The 16,025-nt window shown below is 45.4% G+C and overlaps 1 protein-coding gene across 17 annotated transcripts in view; it reads right to left on the bottom strand.

The window, feature by feature from the left end:
* Kiaa1217 (KIAA1217 ortholog) overlaps positions 1 to 16,025 on the bottom strand; it is an 806,709-nt gene that overhangs the window by 278,620 nt on the left and 512,064 nt on the right. For 12 of the 17 annotated variants that reach the window (XM_040755409.1, XM_040755410.1, XM_021234466.2 and 9 more), the window contains one exon: positions 2,584 to 2,867. In XM_040755409.1, the coding sequence (XP_040611343.1) occupies positions 2,584 to 2,697 (114 nt within the window). In that variant the 5' untranslated portion in view covers positions 2,698 to 2,867. Of the gene's footprint in view, positions 1 to 2,583; positions 2,868 to 14,054; positions 14,335 to 16,025 lie in introns of those variants that run through there. The other 5 variants (XM_013122525.3, XM_013122524.3, XM_013122532.3 and 2 more) reach the window with 5 other exon arrangements.

The raw sequence follows: 16,025 nt of genomic DNA on the forward strand, positions 1-16,025 counted from the left end.
GAGACAGAACTTGGCATCTGTTCACATCTGGAGGGAGCAGTTGCTAGGTGACCTTGCAACTCCAACAGAGGTGTTATTGAGGATAGAAGGTCAGTATCTAAGGTCACTCTAACCTATCTCCTTTCCCATTTAACACAGATTTTTATCTTTTCCATCCTCATCTTCATCCTCTTCAAGTGTACCGTTTCTTGTGTATGACAAGCATCTACTCTAAACTTACAAGCTAGGTCTGGCATGGTGGCTCAGGAGGCAAATGATCCCTGTGAGTTCAAGACCAGCCTTGTTATATAAGGGGTTCCAAGCTAGCCAGGGAGGCATAGTGAAACCCTGTCTAAGAAACAAACAAACGATAACAAAAAACAAACTTACAGGCCATAAGGATAGTGGAATAAACAAGGATTCCCAGTTCACAATTCTTTTGGTTCAAATCACAGCCTTTCCTCACCGTGTAATCATAACAGAGAGTAACTCTGTTACTTCCATATGAATAGAATTATATCAAATGGAGTATTTCCCAAAACAGTGACATAAAGAGAAGAAAGCACACATCCCATTGTTCAAATGTACATCGATGCTGCCAAGACTCCTTCAAAGGAAGGTAGCCCTCCTTAATTCCACAGGGTGGGTCATCAGCCGACCTCTGTATCAGTGAGGTTTCCCATTTCCTCATTGCAGTCCACAGTCTGCCTTTTTGCAATGCAAAGGAAAAAAAGCAAATGTGAAAAAGAAAGCACATTTCACAGCTTTAGGCATCCTGATAGAATCTTTAGAGAACGTTCCACTTAAGGGAGACCCAGAACCAAGGACCAACTGTGGATTGCAATTGCACCAGATGATGCCGGTACCCATTTCTACAAATAATCAAAAGCCGAGTAACTTAGACAGACAGGACTGGCAAGGCAGGAGACTGAAAACACTGAGCTTGTCTCAGTACCTGGAAGTCAGTAGAGCCCTCCCCCTACCTGCTCCCACCCACTCAGAATACAGACTGAGCTCTCCCTGCTTCCTCCCTTACTATAGTCTCCAGACTCAAAGGTCAATCTGATAAGAAGCCAGTGAGGGCCACAGAGGAAGTCACACATCTCCTGTGACCCTAAACCTGCTCACTCCGCTAAAAAGTAATTGCACACAGCCCAGGAACAATAATACCGGGTGCCACAGCTGGGTGATATCTGTGTGGCTGTCAAGATAACCAGAGAAAACAGGTAGTTGAAGACAGCAGAAAGCAATGGAAGCAGAGAAAACATCTGTGATTTCTACAAAAGAAGTAAAAAGAACAGCAGCGAAAAGCCTGCTGTCAGCTTGAAGAAAAGAGGCTTGTCACAAGTCTATTCTTAGATGCTCTATTTTACCTTGACATGTGGTTACAGATTTTTGCGTTCATTCATTCATTCATTCACTCATTCATTCCTTCACTGGGCCAAGCACTTAAGTGCTCTCAGGCTGAATTGCAGTTGCATTATGTCTCACTCCGAAAACAAGATCCTTCATGCCCCATGCATTAGATGCATTTGTGGTCAAAATGAAAGCTCATTTTTGGAGACCTGCACAGTGTGTGAGCCTGCCTCTTGGGTCAGACCCCTGTCTGCTTGCTACGCTGCTTAGGAGGACAGTGCTCTTAGCTCTCACATTGAACCTAAATTGTGTAGCCAAGCTGGGAATCAGGAACAACTACATGACAGGAACACTAGCCCATCCTTTCACTTTGAACCCCAAGGTCATCTTGCTCATTAGAAAGACAAGCTGGAAGGGCTGGAAAGATGGCTGAGGGGCTGAGAACGCTGGACTGCTCTTGTACACAACCCAGGTCTGGTTCCTAGCACCCACACGGCAGCTCACAAGTGTCCTCTCTGGCCTCTGCAAGCACCTGCATGCAGGCAGTACACATAAACTGAGGTGTACACACCAGTGCCTGAACAAGAACAGCAATAATAGGCTGTGCGTGGTGGCTCATGCCTTTAATCCCAGCTCTTATAAGGCAAAGGCAGGCAGATCTCTGCAAGTTTGAGGCTAGTCTGATCTACGTAGATAGTTCAAGGCCGGCCTGGACTACACAGTGAAACCCATCTCAAACAAACAAAAATAATAATAATAATTAGTAGTAATAATAATAATAGTAATAGTAATGAACAAATTTTTAAAGAAAGAAACAATGGATGAGCCAGCTATGTGGGGATGTTTTCCTAGCAAAGGCACAGTCCTGGGCTCTAACCTCAACACTGCAACAGTTACAAAGCAGATTGTGGGGGCTACAGGAATGACTCAGTGCCTTGTGCATGCCTGTAACCTCAGCTCCGAGAGAGGCGCAGGCTGCAAGATAGTTTGGGCTTGCTGACTGCCAGACTAACTGAGAAAATGCATGCTCCAGGTTCAGGGAGAGACTGGTCCTCAAAATAGACGCAGAAAGATAGCGGAGGATACCTGACACTGCCTTCCAGCCTCTGTGCCCAGGCATCGGTTTGCATCCACACAGACACTCACACAGACACTTATGTGTATACACAGGTGAATAAATATACAAATTTAAAAAAATATTTTTTAATTGAGTGAGCAAAACCAGGACAACTGACAATGTATTCCTACCTGGTCCCTCAGCCTCTCCTGGTGGCCCATGATTGCGGTGGCATGGTGGGGGTACTTCTGCTTTAGATGCTCCAGAAATGCCTCTCTCTTTCTATCCATCTCAGATGTTTGCATCCCCAGGATCTCTTTGGAACTTCGGGGCCCACCTAGTGTGTGTCTCCTGGGGATATTTCGGGCAGGCTTGGAGAGTTGAGCCCTGGTGTGTCCATTAGACAGGCGTTCCTTGGGCCGGCGGCATGCTGCATCTTCCAGAGATGTTACATGAAGATTGCTTTTCCCTTGTTCTGGAAGATGAAGAACAAAAGTGAAATTCACAATTAATGATTTCACAGGAGTCTCATTTGTAAAACACCAAGAGAGTTTGTGGCAGTTGCTAATGAATCAATGTAACTTAACAGAATTTTTTGTTGTTCTTTTTTTTTGCAAGAATGAGAAAAAATAATATACAATCAGAAGAAATTTGAAAAAAAATGTACTTAGATGCTGTAGCAAAGTTTTTTTTTTTTTTTTGTTTTTTGTTTTTGGTTTTTCGAGACAGGGTTTCTCTGTGGCTTTGGAGGCTGTCCTGGAATTAGCTCTTGTAGACCAGGCTGGCCTGGAACTCACAGAGATCCGCCTGCCTCTGCCTCCCAAGTGCTGGATTAAAGGCGTGCGCCACCAACGCCCGGCGCAAAGTTTTTTTTTAATTTCTTTTTGTCATTGAGTTTATTACAAATGAGAAAGCATGGCCAGACCAGTTGTTGCAGGTAACTGCCCCTGTGTCTGTAATTACAGCAAAATTAACCCCAGTAATTCTATTTGTATACTTTTCATTATAGTTTCAACCTACTAACAGGATTTACTTTTTTTTTTTTTGTATTCTGAAGATGGTTTGAATACATGTGTTCAGCACTAAGAAGAAAGATAGCTGTATAACCCTCAGAAGATTTCCGGCACCACTGAATGACTGGAAAGTTCCATTTCTCCATTATCATCATAAGCCAGGAAAGGGGAATATCATGAGAGGTAATAGGGAGCTATAAAGCAAAGGTTCAGCCACACTTTCCCTGGAATGACGTCATCTACAGCACGCATGGCAAGGGAAGAGCCGTGGGTATGTTTTGATGGTTTTCACTAGGAGATGGCTTCCAAGCTGGCCTTTCAGAGTCAGGTTAGCTTATCCTTAGAACAGATCAACTAGGACTTACAAGGCTAACAGTCAGGGTTCAAAGCATGTACAAAGATCCTCCTGCTCCCTTTTGTCTTTGTTCTGCTGCTTATGTTTTTTTAAGATGGGGATGAAAGTAACAAAAGTTGAGAAACTGCAAGGATTCAAGAACACAGCTCTTAGCAGTCTTTTGTTTCTTTGATTTTGTTTTGTTTTGAGACAGAGTCTCACTATATAGCCCTGACTGATCTAGTGCTTACTATGTTGACCAGGCTGGCCTTGAACTCACAGAGATCCTCCTGCTTCAGTCTCCCAAGTACTAGGACCAAAAGCATGTACTGTCTCTCACAGCCTTTCTAGAAAAATAGGCTCAGTGGGTAAAGGAATTTGCCACTAAGCCTGATGGAGTGAGTGTGTGTCCCCGCACCCACCCCGTAGAATAAGAAAACTGAGTCCTGAAAGTTGTCCCATGACCTCTACAGGCATACGTGTACCCCCATCCCACCTCTAATAACAGCAATTTTTTGTTTTTGTTTTTTTTCCCGAGACAAGGTTTCTCTGTATAACCCTGACTGTTTCTGGAACTCACTATGTAGACCAGGCTGGCCTTGAACTTATAGAGATCTGCCTATCTCTGCCTTCCAAGTGCTGAGATTAAAAGTTCGTGCCACCACCTCCCATCCTTGTAATTTTATTTACTTGTTTGGTTTTTGTTTAGTAATTTTTTTAAAGCAACAGGTGTCTATAGTTTAGGCATAAACCAGCTCCCTGAAAGTAAGGGCACGGGCACCCTAACACTGTCACCCACTTTTTGTCTGGAGACTTCTGCATATAGAAGATCTCTAAGTGCAGAGTCCCTCTGGCAAGGAAGGGAAATATTGTATCCCTGGCTAGTTTCCTGTTCTAGTCTTCCAAAGCTCGCTGTGTGTACTAAGAAGAATTCTTTTTGTGTACACCCCACTTTTCATTATTTTGCTCATTACAGCATCTCCATCAGACAGCAATGAAGGAAGGGGAGGAAACAGCCCAATTAGTTACTATTAGCTTTCCCTAGTTTCAGTAGTAAGCTTACAGAGGGAGAAGACAGAGGTTTTGGTTAAAAAGATATTGAGGGATTATATAATTTTATTTACTTAGTAAGACTAATCTTTATTAAGTAATAATATCTTTAATTTGCATCACCGTTTCCTTTTTTTTTTTTTTTTTTTGCATCTCTTTCCTAATAACGCAGGAGTCACAGAGTCTATTACATAGGACAGAGCACTGGGCTGGGGATGGATGCAGCTTAGAGGTGAAACTCTTGCCTAGGATATGCAAGAAAGGCTCTGGGTCAGAGCCACAGCACCACCACAAAAAAACTCAGCTAAGAGCAGAAAGGTCATATCTCAGCCTGGGAAGCACACGTGCCGCGAAGACACTCGACTTCACCTTTTGTGTGTGTGTGTGTGTGTGTGTGTGTGTGTGTGTGTGTGTGGTGTGTTACATGTATTTTTATATTATCAAAAACCATAAAACCATTGTGTGTGTGATAGGGCCCTGCGACTTTTCAAGACTGTTTTCAACATTAAAACAATCTATAGAAATAACCCGGGACAGCTAGCTTCATGAACAAGTCTGAATCTCTGGCAAGGCTATTTCTTTACCTGGGCATTAAACACACATGTCTACATTCAGCCACATGGATAAACAGTCAGACAGTCAGACAGGCAGGAGGAGGACACTCTGCTGCGCTCATCATAGACCTTCAGCAGATGAGCTGCTTTGTCCACCAGGAATCAGCAGAGCAGCTCAAGACAGCAGGAAGAGCCAAGCCTAGCAGACTACAGAGCTTCCTGCTTTCTTGAAGTAAATTGGCAGGCCAGGTAGAAGTAGGGTCTCGAGGCCACTGTCAGCTGACAGGGGACATCAACCTTCTCGTCATCTCACTGCCTTTTCAGCTCTCACTCACTTTCACCTCTCACCCTTTCCTGACACTTGTTATGGGCAACTTTGCATCAGCTGTACACGGTTTTCTGTTTCTTTCACATTCCTGTGGAATTTTAGGTAATGTCTCCAGTTGCCTAATAAGCTAGAATGTGCTGTGGAGAAAAGGGATGGAAACGGCACCCACAGTTGGCAAGAAGAAAGGCTTATGCGGGCCACCTGGCAGAAAGAGCCCACCTTGGTCTCATCTTCCTTTGTCTGATCACCCTCACCCACTGCTCCACCGGTCCCATCCGCCTCTGTCCCGCACCAGCACCTGAACAAGCCAATACGGTCCACACAAAACCATCTGTCCTGCACCAGCACGCCTCTGTCCCGCACCAGCACCTGAACAAGCCAATACGGTCCACACAAAACCATTTCACACTCATAGTCACTTAGGCCTTTTCCTCTGCTCTTGGAATCTGCCAGACCCGCACTTCAAGGAGAAATGACATCTGGACCATTGTAGCCATGTGGGGAGAACGTGGCCTTTTAGCTGGGCGTAAAAGGCAGGGCACCCATAAACAAGAGAAGGAACCCTCAAAGTCCATTTTGTCATAATTCCACAGTCATGGTGTCAGCCCCAAGTGGGCCAAATCCTCATTGTCCATATGAATAAAGGAGAGCGCAAGAGTGGCCTCCCCAAACAGAAGGGCAGCTCTGCTTCTTGTTTGGAAAGAACTTTGGTGCTACGATGTAAATATGGGTGTGCCTGGCTGTTTGCTATTCTGGGAATCCTTGCCCAACAAAGCAGTGAGGCCGTAGCATAGCCTGAAGACAAGGCCTGGGCAAAGCTGAAAGGCAGCCCTGTTTCCTCTTCCTGCCCCTCCCAAGCTCTTCCAGGGAACCCACTTCCAGCAGGGCAAAGAGCAAACAAGAGCTTCCAATGGAAAAACAGCCCTTAAACATTCTCCAGAAGTGGGGAGGAGGAGGGCAGGCGGGCCAAAGAGCTGCTCCTGGGAGACCTGGGGGCTCCAGCTGGGATGTGTCCACATCCTGAACATGAAAAGTAGGGAGGGTCCAGGGAGGGCGGATACAAAAAGTCAGAGGTTATAAGAAGGCAAGCATCTCAAAGGAGTCATCTATACAGCAGGCTGCGCAGGCAGGCAATTGCTGGACTGCAGGAGCTGGAGTCTTTACCACACTTGGGTTACTCTGGCTGAGTCAGAGGACATAGTGAGGGATTTGGGGCTTTGCATCATTTGGGCACTCCCCAGCCTACTGCGAGCCAGCAGTAGTACAGTTATCTTTCTGGAATAATTATTTTGTTTTATCTTATTTGCTTTTAATTTGTGTTTTGTACTGAAAATTAAACCCCGAGTCTTGTACATGCCTTCTAAATATGCACTCTACCACTGAATTAAACTTCTCTGAGAATTTATTCCTTGGTCAAGGTTAGGGAGCCCAGTGGCTCACACCTACCATTTCAGCACTCAGAAGGCTGAGGTATGTTACGTAGTGAGTTCCAGGTCAGCTAGGGCTACTGTGTAATAGAGCATGAAATCTTGTCTCAAATGACCAACACACACAAACACACACACACCTTACTATATATTAGGTAGCCCACAAACTCCTGTGCGTGTGCATGTGTGTGTGTTTGCACGTGGTGCGTGCACACTTGGATGTGTGAATGTGAGTTCTGCACATGCTTGTTTGGAGGTCAGAGATGGGTGTTAGGCTTCTTCCTCTACCATGCTCCATGTTACATTCTGTGAGGCAGAAAAATGGGAGCTCATCAATTCTGTTAGTCTGGCTGTCAGCAAACCCAGGACATCCTCCTGTCTCTACCTCCCAGGGCTGAGATATGGGAAAGTGCCACCCCATGTAGCTTTTTACATGAGTTCTGGGGACCCCAAATCAGGTCCTCATGCTTGTGAATCAAGCCCTTTGCCTACTAACCCACATCTCTAGCCTCTCCTCACTTCTTCATAGTGGTTAGCTGAGGTGTTTTTGTTATTGTTGCTGTTTTTATTGTTGTTTTGTGTTTTTAAAGACAGTATCTACATGGCCCAGGCTAGCCTCAGACTTGCTGACCCTCTGTCTCAACTGTCCAAATGATAGAATTATAAAGACAGAGCTTTCCAAAGTGGCAAAAGAGCTGTTGTCTTCGGGGAGTTGCTGCCTGGTTGTGAAGCCTTTGGGTATACTGTGCCAACCACTGAACTATGTCCTGGAAGGGATACACCCTCTGGCTACTCACATGGGCAGACTCCATTTCCTGTACCCTCCATCTCACAGGGACCCTGTACTAATTCCAGTGGGTGAAATGTGGGCAGAATAAACAGGAATACCTTCAGTCCTAGCCCCTGAGCCTCCTAAATACATTTGCAGGGTTTCTGTCTTTACTCTTTGGCCAGATGAATGCAAAGGATCCAGGAAAAGTCTCCAAAGGGATAGTGTGTTGATGGGACAGAAGGGCCACCCGAGAGATCAAGCAGTTCAGGGGCCTCACATTCTACTGTGTGTGACCAGAAAATTGACCCTGACCATGTGAAGCCACCTAGAACACTGAGCCTGACTAATAGGCATGTTCACTGGACGTTCACTGTCCCTCAGTTCTCAAGTTCTCTTGTCAACATTACAAAGCTCACCACCATATACAAACTTGCACAGCAATTTGAGCTGAAGCGAGGCCATTGCATCCCTCTACAAGACCTTAAAAACTGAAATCAGTGGGCTGGCATGAGAGCTCCGAGGATGAAGTACTGGCAAGCCTGGCTGCCTGAGTTCAATTCCTGGAAGGCGTATCAAGGTGGAAGGAGAAAACCAGCTCCACAAAGCCGACCTCTGACCTCCACACACAGACCAAGGCACGCCCACTCACATCACACATATTCAGGATAATAATAATTTAAATTGGCGGTGGAGCTGAAGGGATAGACGAGGAGGTAAAAACATCAGCTGCTCTCCCATAGGACCCAGGTTCAATTCCCAGAACTCACATAGCAGCTCACAACTGTCTGTAACTCCAGTTGCAGGGGATCCTCGCTCTCTGCTGACCTCTGTGGGTACCAGGCAGGCGTGTGGTGCACAGACACACATGCAGGCAAACACTCCTACACACAAATAAATTTCTGAAGAACTAAAGTCAAGGATAAAACTATTCCTGGTGTAGCCTTTATACAAAACAGGAACAGCTCGCTCCCTAATCCAGAAAAGCATTCCTTTGTTGTTGTTGTTGTAAGCATTCCTTTGTTGTGGTGGTGGTGGTGGTGGTGACTTTTTTTGTGTTTTTGAGACAGGGTTTCTCTGTGTAACAGTCCTGGCTGTCCTGGAACTTGCTTTGTAGACCAGGCTGGCAGACAAGCATTCTGCTGTTGTGTTGACCTAAGTTAATTGACAGAGTCACTTGTTCATGCACACACATATTGGCGGATGCCTGTTTCACACACTGAAAGGGAGGAGAAGGGTGGCGAAGTGGTGATCAAGACAGACTGCCTCTCTCCCCGAGTGGGGCATCCACATGATGACTAGAGAGACAGTCAACAAACAAACAATACAAATCAATCCGAGTGGCAGGTAGGGCTCTGAAGGGTGAAAGAAGATATGGGGATGGAGACTGGCTGGGCTATTTCAGAACACAGACTGAATACCTGGCATTCCCTAGGCTAGCACTCCATAGGAGGCTGCCAGTCAGTGGCCACAGGAGGCAAGCAGGTGGATGGACAACCGCACAGAGTTTTCAAGAAACTCATAAAAGCTAGAACAGGAGCTCATGTTGTGGGTTTGATTCTCAGCACCAAAATGGTTGCTCACAAATGCTTGTAACTCTCCTTCTGGGGTATTCCATCCTGTTTTGACCTCCACGGGTACCGGGTCCGAACATGGTACAAGTGGCGCATAGACTCAGGCACACACACATACACATAACATAAAAAATAAAAAGTAAACCTGCAACACACATACAAACAGCCGTGGCGTTGCATGCATTTGGGAGGTAGAGACAGGAGGGTCAGGAGTTCAAGGTCATCCTCAGTCACATACTCGGCTCAAACAGAAATCAAGCTATAATGAGTCTGAGAGGTTTCTGGAAGTGCTCGCTCATGTTGCATCCTGTTTCACAGGATCCTTGGTTCTGAACACACACCATGCATGCTTTGCGTGGCATCTGCCACCATGCCGTGGCGTCTGCCACCATGGCACAACTTGCCAGAAAATGTTTCTGGAAACACTGCAGCTCAGATCCAATTACTATAAGCTTTGATTTTCAGTGTTTTCACTATACATACAAAACTTCATGCTTTTACAGAATAAGAATGGTTTAATTATGGAAAATAAGGACTTTAAATAGCTTCCTACTGTCATCCTTAAGCATGTAAGTATCAAATTAGTGTATCTTCAAAATGTATTATCTTAGAATGTGTGATTTTTAAAAGATCGCTGTTTGAGATGCTGACATGAGATTCATTTTAAAAAGTCATTCAGCAAATATTGACTTGGAATTGGGACGGAATTTCCACAATTTTTGAAATGGCTTTAAACATATTTTTGACATTTGTGCGACATGTTTATACAAGTGATGCTCTCAGCACTATTATAAAATCAAATGTTCAACACTGCAAAATTTTAAAGATGCTCCGTGTCTTGCCATATCAAATATTCAGCCAAGATTTAAAACCTTATATAAAAATAAACAAGTACATTCATGTTAGTGTGCATATTTGTTTTCATCTTTAATAAATGATCAGCACACACACACACACACACTTTGCCAGTCATGGTAGCACATGCATTTAATCCCAACTTCAACACTGAGGAGGCAAGCAGATCCCTGTGAGTTCTAGGCTGGTTTGTCTCTGTAGGGAGTCACAACCCAGCCAGCATCAAATAGTAAGACCCTGACTGAAAAAATAAATAAATAAAAGAAAAAAGGAAGGAAAGCAAAGAACTTCTCTTACAGCTAATTGATGTTTAAGATATTTATTTTATTTTTAATCTTAACTATGTGTCTGTGTATATGAATATAGTTGCTTAGAGTCTAGAGAAGGACATTGGATTCCCTGGAATAGGAGTTACAGGCAGTTGTAAGTTTCTCAACATGGGTACTGGGAATCGAACTTGAGTCCTCTGGAAGGGCAGTACATTCTCTCACCCACTAAGATATCTCTTCAGTTCCAGTTTTAAAATAAGCTTCTTTACGATTTAGTGTCAGTAAATGTTTGATTTATATGCCACTTTTATAATTGCATATATCCAGACTCATAAATCTTCCCAGATGAAAGACACCAGGGGCAGAAAAAGTTTAGGAAGCCCTTGTAGCATGGTGCTGTCACTGGTCCCAATATTCTTGAGATGACCATATGCTACCTCTCTTAAACAGCTCTGAGTTAACAACTGGTGCCCAGTGAAATGATTTATAGAGTTCTCCTTTATTCTCAAAGGCGGCTGGGTTTGAACAATGAGTTACATGATCACCCAAGGTTTCCTTGCATACAGTTGGCAGATAAGTCAAAGTCCCTAGGGTATTTTCATTAGCCTTCTGTCTAATTGTTAAAAGATTGTTAAGTGTCCCCCCATGAGCTGTTGGGAGTGCACAGATGAGTGAGACCAGGAAGCCCACATTGCAAAAACAGACACATACACAGATATAGAGCAGAGCACCGTGGCAGGTGTACACATGTGACAGTGCAGGTGTGGATTCAGTTCATCCCAAGGAAGCATAGGCAATGACACACACGGGAATCAGCCAGAGTCAAATCTTTAAATTCGAACTTATTTATTTTCCATCTCCCCCTTCCAATGTCCCTAACCTGGCAGTTCTTGAACATCTAGGTGCAACCGTAGCTCTTGGAGGCCTGGGTCCTTCAGCACAGAGGCAGTCACAGAAGGCAGCCCAGTGTGCAGTCCTCATGGCAATCCACTGACCAATTCTTGATACCTTTCTCAACCCTCATATCCCCTAAGGATACTCTGCTTCTCTAACACAAACCACCACCCCTCCTCTATTTCTCTTAAATGCTTTCCCCCTTAGGTAAATGCAACTCCGTCCTTCCAGCCACCTGGATCAAATATTCTGAAGGTGTCTCTGACCTCTCCTTTCTATTCAACACTACATCTGACCTTAGCAAATTCCTTTGGCTTTGCATTCAGTGTAGTCAGGAATCTGCTTTCTTCTTATCACCTGCTGCTTATCACCATCTAGCCTAGAGCAGCACGGGTTTTCTTGCCTGCTTTACTTCAGAAGCCTTCCTACCAGGCCTCTCTGCCCTTCCCCCATCCACTTGTGAGAAACTCTACACAACACCCCACACCCTTTAAGTGCCTTCTAAAGTCCCTCTTGGAGTTCTTGCCTAAGATGCTCAAGGCTGTAGGTTCACTCCCAGGGATCCAAACTAATTCATTAAAATTAATTTCATTACATAAAAGGCAAGTCAAATTTGCTAGCCACACCTCACCTCCCAGGAAGTAAGAGCCAAAGACCTCCCTGCCAGTCCACAAGCCCCACAGAATCTGGCCTGGGCCACCTCTCAACGTTCCTGCTCTTCTCGAGCTGTGTATTTGGTTTATCCTCATCGCTGCTCAAGTGTCACCTCAGTGACGTTTCTGATAACCCTTCCGGTTTTACCTTTACCCCCACTCCCTGGTTCTTCCCCCACCACCCCATAGCCTATCTTCAGCTAATTGAGTCACCAGATAAAACAAAGGATCTCTGGCAAAATATGAAGCTTGGGAGCATAAAAAATATTTTTAGTAGAAGTCTATCTTACACGATGTTTAAGCAATACTTATGCTTTAAAAATTACTCGTTGCTTCTCTGGAACTCGAAGTTAGCTTCGGCACTCTGTTTTTATTTACTAACTCCAGTATCCCAGCCATCTGACAAGTTCCGTACTTTGCTTATTTGTTCATTGTTTGCCTCTGCCCCACCCCACCCCAACTTGGCCCTTAGAACATCAATCCAGTGAAGGGGAGTATTTTTCAGTCTGCGTTTTGCATCGCTGGATTCCCAGCAGCAGGCACAGTGACTGTTATACAACAGAAGTTCAATATTCATGGAGTAGATGAGTAATCGAAGCAAGGCATCTGACCACCCAACCTCAGAAACATCACTGAATTACTCCAGTTGTTTTAGAGTTGGTTCTCAAATTGGTCCGGTTCTAATTGCCCCATCTAGAATCTGCACCGTTTGCTTCAGGACAGGCCTGGAGGTAGAATTACTGTCGGAAGACCTATCCTATCAAAAGAGAGTGAGTTGGGGGCCTTAGGCTGGATACCACCAACCCAGGGACCCTCAAACTGAGCGTAAATGCTGTGCTGCTCAGACAAGTGAACTGACACCTCAGGGCTCGGGGATTCATTGAGCATTTAGGAGACAGGCTTCCTTTTCAGTTCGCTGGGGGATTTCTGTCTCCTAATTGTCTTTTCTTCTGTCTGGCTTGGTTTTGCATTCTCAGTGTTGGATGAGTCATGTGCTACTTCCCTTTTTTCATTTTAAAAAACACACACCTTTTCCCTAGTGTATAATCCCCACTCCCACGCGCTGCCCGTGCACAGCTCTGCACTCCTGCATGTCTTTGTGTTACTAACTGGCCCCTGCATGAACCTGGACGGGCAGGGCGGGGGCGTTTCAACATTGTGTGGTAGGTTCTACGACAGCCTACACAGAGAGAGGGACTGATGCAGCCACCCACCCTCCCGGCAAGATTCATTTGGAACTATATAAGGTTCTGGAAATTCCCTACGGAAAAGACAAGTCTGTTATAAACACAATGTAAAAAAGAAACCGCCTGGAGAAAATACAGGAAAGCTGTTTTTAAGAACTCCTAAGTTTTACATTTAAACAGAAAGCCCCGGAGTTCTATCTATCATCCAGATGCTCGAGCCCTCCCCTGCCGTTCGGATCTGCAAAATAAAAACATCCTTAAACTCCAATTTAACTCTAAAGCGCTGCAAAACTTTGGATCCTGCAAGAAGTTGCCCCCTTGGAAACTCCTAACCAATGAATGGAATCGCTGCGCCCTGGAGGTAGGCGCAAAATTGCCTTTCAGAGCCTCCTGAAGCACCGGGAAATTATCAAATCGCTACTGGGCGATTCATTTGTCATTGCTTAGGGATCCCGCACAAACTGCTCGCTCACTGTTCGACCGGTTTGACACCATGCAACCATGCAGCACCTCTTTCCCGACTTAGGAAGATCTCGCCACAGATAAAGTAGAGCCAAGAAACCACAGCTCTGGGCTTAGTTTGAAAATGCACCCCCCGACACACACACACACACACACACACACACACACACACACACACACACACACACACACACACACACACACCAAGAAATTGACTTTTCGTGGCGCCAGGCTCCAGGTCTCCAGTTCTAAGCAGCGTGCGTGTAACTCCCTCTTTGAGGACTGTTACTTACGGGGCATCTGTCCGCTGTCTGCGGAGGAAGGCAGGTTCGGCTCACATTTCTGGCCTTCGCTTTCTTCCATTGTCCTTGCCGGCCGCCCAGGCTCCTCACTCTGGAAACTTCAGAGCGCAGTTCGGAAAGCTCACAGAAAGCGCTTGGAAGGGGGCCCGGGGGTGGGGCAGAGGCGACCGGCGAAACCCCACCCCAACTAGTCTCCACTCCGGTGCAAAGTCTCCCTCGCCCGGGAAGACCGCATTCCAGCGCCCGGCCTCTCTCGGCCTGGGTCCCGGAGCGTCCGCCACCCGCCGGCTGTCGCCAGGACTGGGGGCTGTGCCCTGGAGGCGGCGGCTATCCCCGCCTCTGCCGCCCAACAGGTGACGGCTCTGCTGACCCAGGACGCAGCTTGCCGGGTTTCCCCAGAGGAGGCAAACACTTCACACAGGAGTAGGGACGGGAACTGCTGTTGCAAGCCAGGCCCAGCCCTCCTGAATCTCTGGAGCCCAATAGGCCCCCCAGATAGCTGAGTAATAAGCAAACCACTGCTGAATCCCCCAAAGTTATGAGAAATCTCTTTTAAAGTTGTTTCTTTCTTTTTTAAAAAGATAACTGTATGCTAAATATTGTGAAATAAACACTTTACACATCAACTTTGTAGGGGACTAATTAACATCTATAAAGAAGTATTGTAATTTTCTCTGGTCAACTTCAATCACTTCTTACCCGGACTTTAAGCCCTGGATTTTAAACTTTTTGTTGTTTTGGTGGTTTTTTTTCTCATACACCTTCACTTTTTTTGGATTCCCTTTTCTCCCCCAACACAGACACACAAACACACTCACAACCCACCCCACACACACGCACATGAAACCACACACACACAGACACTCCTCTTGATCACAAATCTGAAAAAGTCACCTAGTAAAGCGACCTTCTGAGTCACTCAAGTTAATTACTTAAAACATCTGAAAGGCAATTAAAATGTTTTTCTTTGGATAGGCAGAGTTACATCCGACAGCCTTGTTCTCCTTTTAAACTACCTACAAATATTTATTTTGTTCACTACCCAGTCCTTGGAAAGCTGGCAAATTTCCCAGAAAGTGAAAAAAGGAGTCGCAATGTCCACACAAAAAGGATGGGAAAATAACCTAAGCAACATTTGCCCCTGCTCTTTGTCACGATGTCCACGCAAGATGGTTGGGGAAATAACCTAAGCAACATTTGCCCCGGCTCTTCTAGAGATCTGAAAAGAACCCAAGAGCTAATCGAGAAGGTGTGACATTTTAGTCTGTGACCCCGTATCATCTCAGGGGGGGAGGACAATGATCATCCCGCCTGCCATACTTTGACCCAATTTGCAGCCCATTCAAGCAGGATTGGACATTGATTTAGAACAGGAATGTGTGCAGAACAATGGCTGGCCTCCGGGCTGGATTATGACCTTGAGTCACCTGTGTGTCTTGGCAGCAGTAGGGACATATTTTGGCCATTTCAAATACAAAAATGCAGAAGTCTGTAAAAGACAAAAGAGCATGCCACCAGTAAAAGTAAGGGTGACACTCATTCTAGGGGAAGGAAAGCCCCTCGACACCTAACAGGATTTTTCTGGAAAGTCAAGAGGATGTGGAGGTCTTGTAAAAAAACTCAAGCAGTGATCTTGCAGGGGGAATAAAGACAGTGGGTTCATTTTATGCTTAAGGATTTAATTTTGTCTTATGTGTATGGGTGTTTTGTGTACACATATGTATGGGCCCCACGTTGGTGCAATGCCCACAAAGGCCATAAGAGGTCACTGGTCCTCTCTAACTGGGGTTAGTAGATGGTTGTGTGAGGCACTTTGTGGGTGGTGGGAGTGAAACCTGGGTCCCCTGGAAGAGCAACCAGTGCTCTTGGCAGTTGAGCCATCTTTCTAACCCCAAGTAGTGGGTTTACACAGCAAATAACTAGAAGTCTCCATGACCTTGCAACAGCAACAGTCTGTGCTCT

The sequence above is a fragment of the Mesocricetus auratus genome, unplaced genomic scaffold, assembly GCF_017639785.1.
Source record: "Mesocricetus auratus isolate SY011 unplaced genomic scaffold, BCM_Maur_2.0 Super-Scaffold_100013, whole genome shotgun sequence".
Taxonomy (NCBI): domain Eukaryota; kingdom Metazoa; phylum Chordata; class Mammalia; order Rodentia; family Cricetidae; genus Mesocricetus; species Mesocricetus auratus.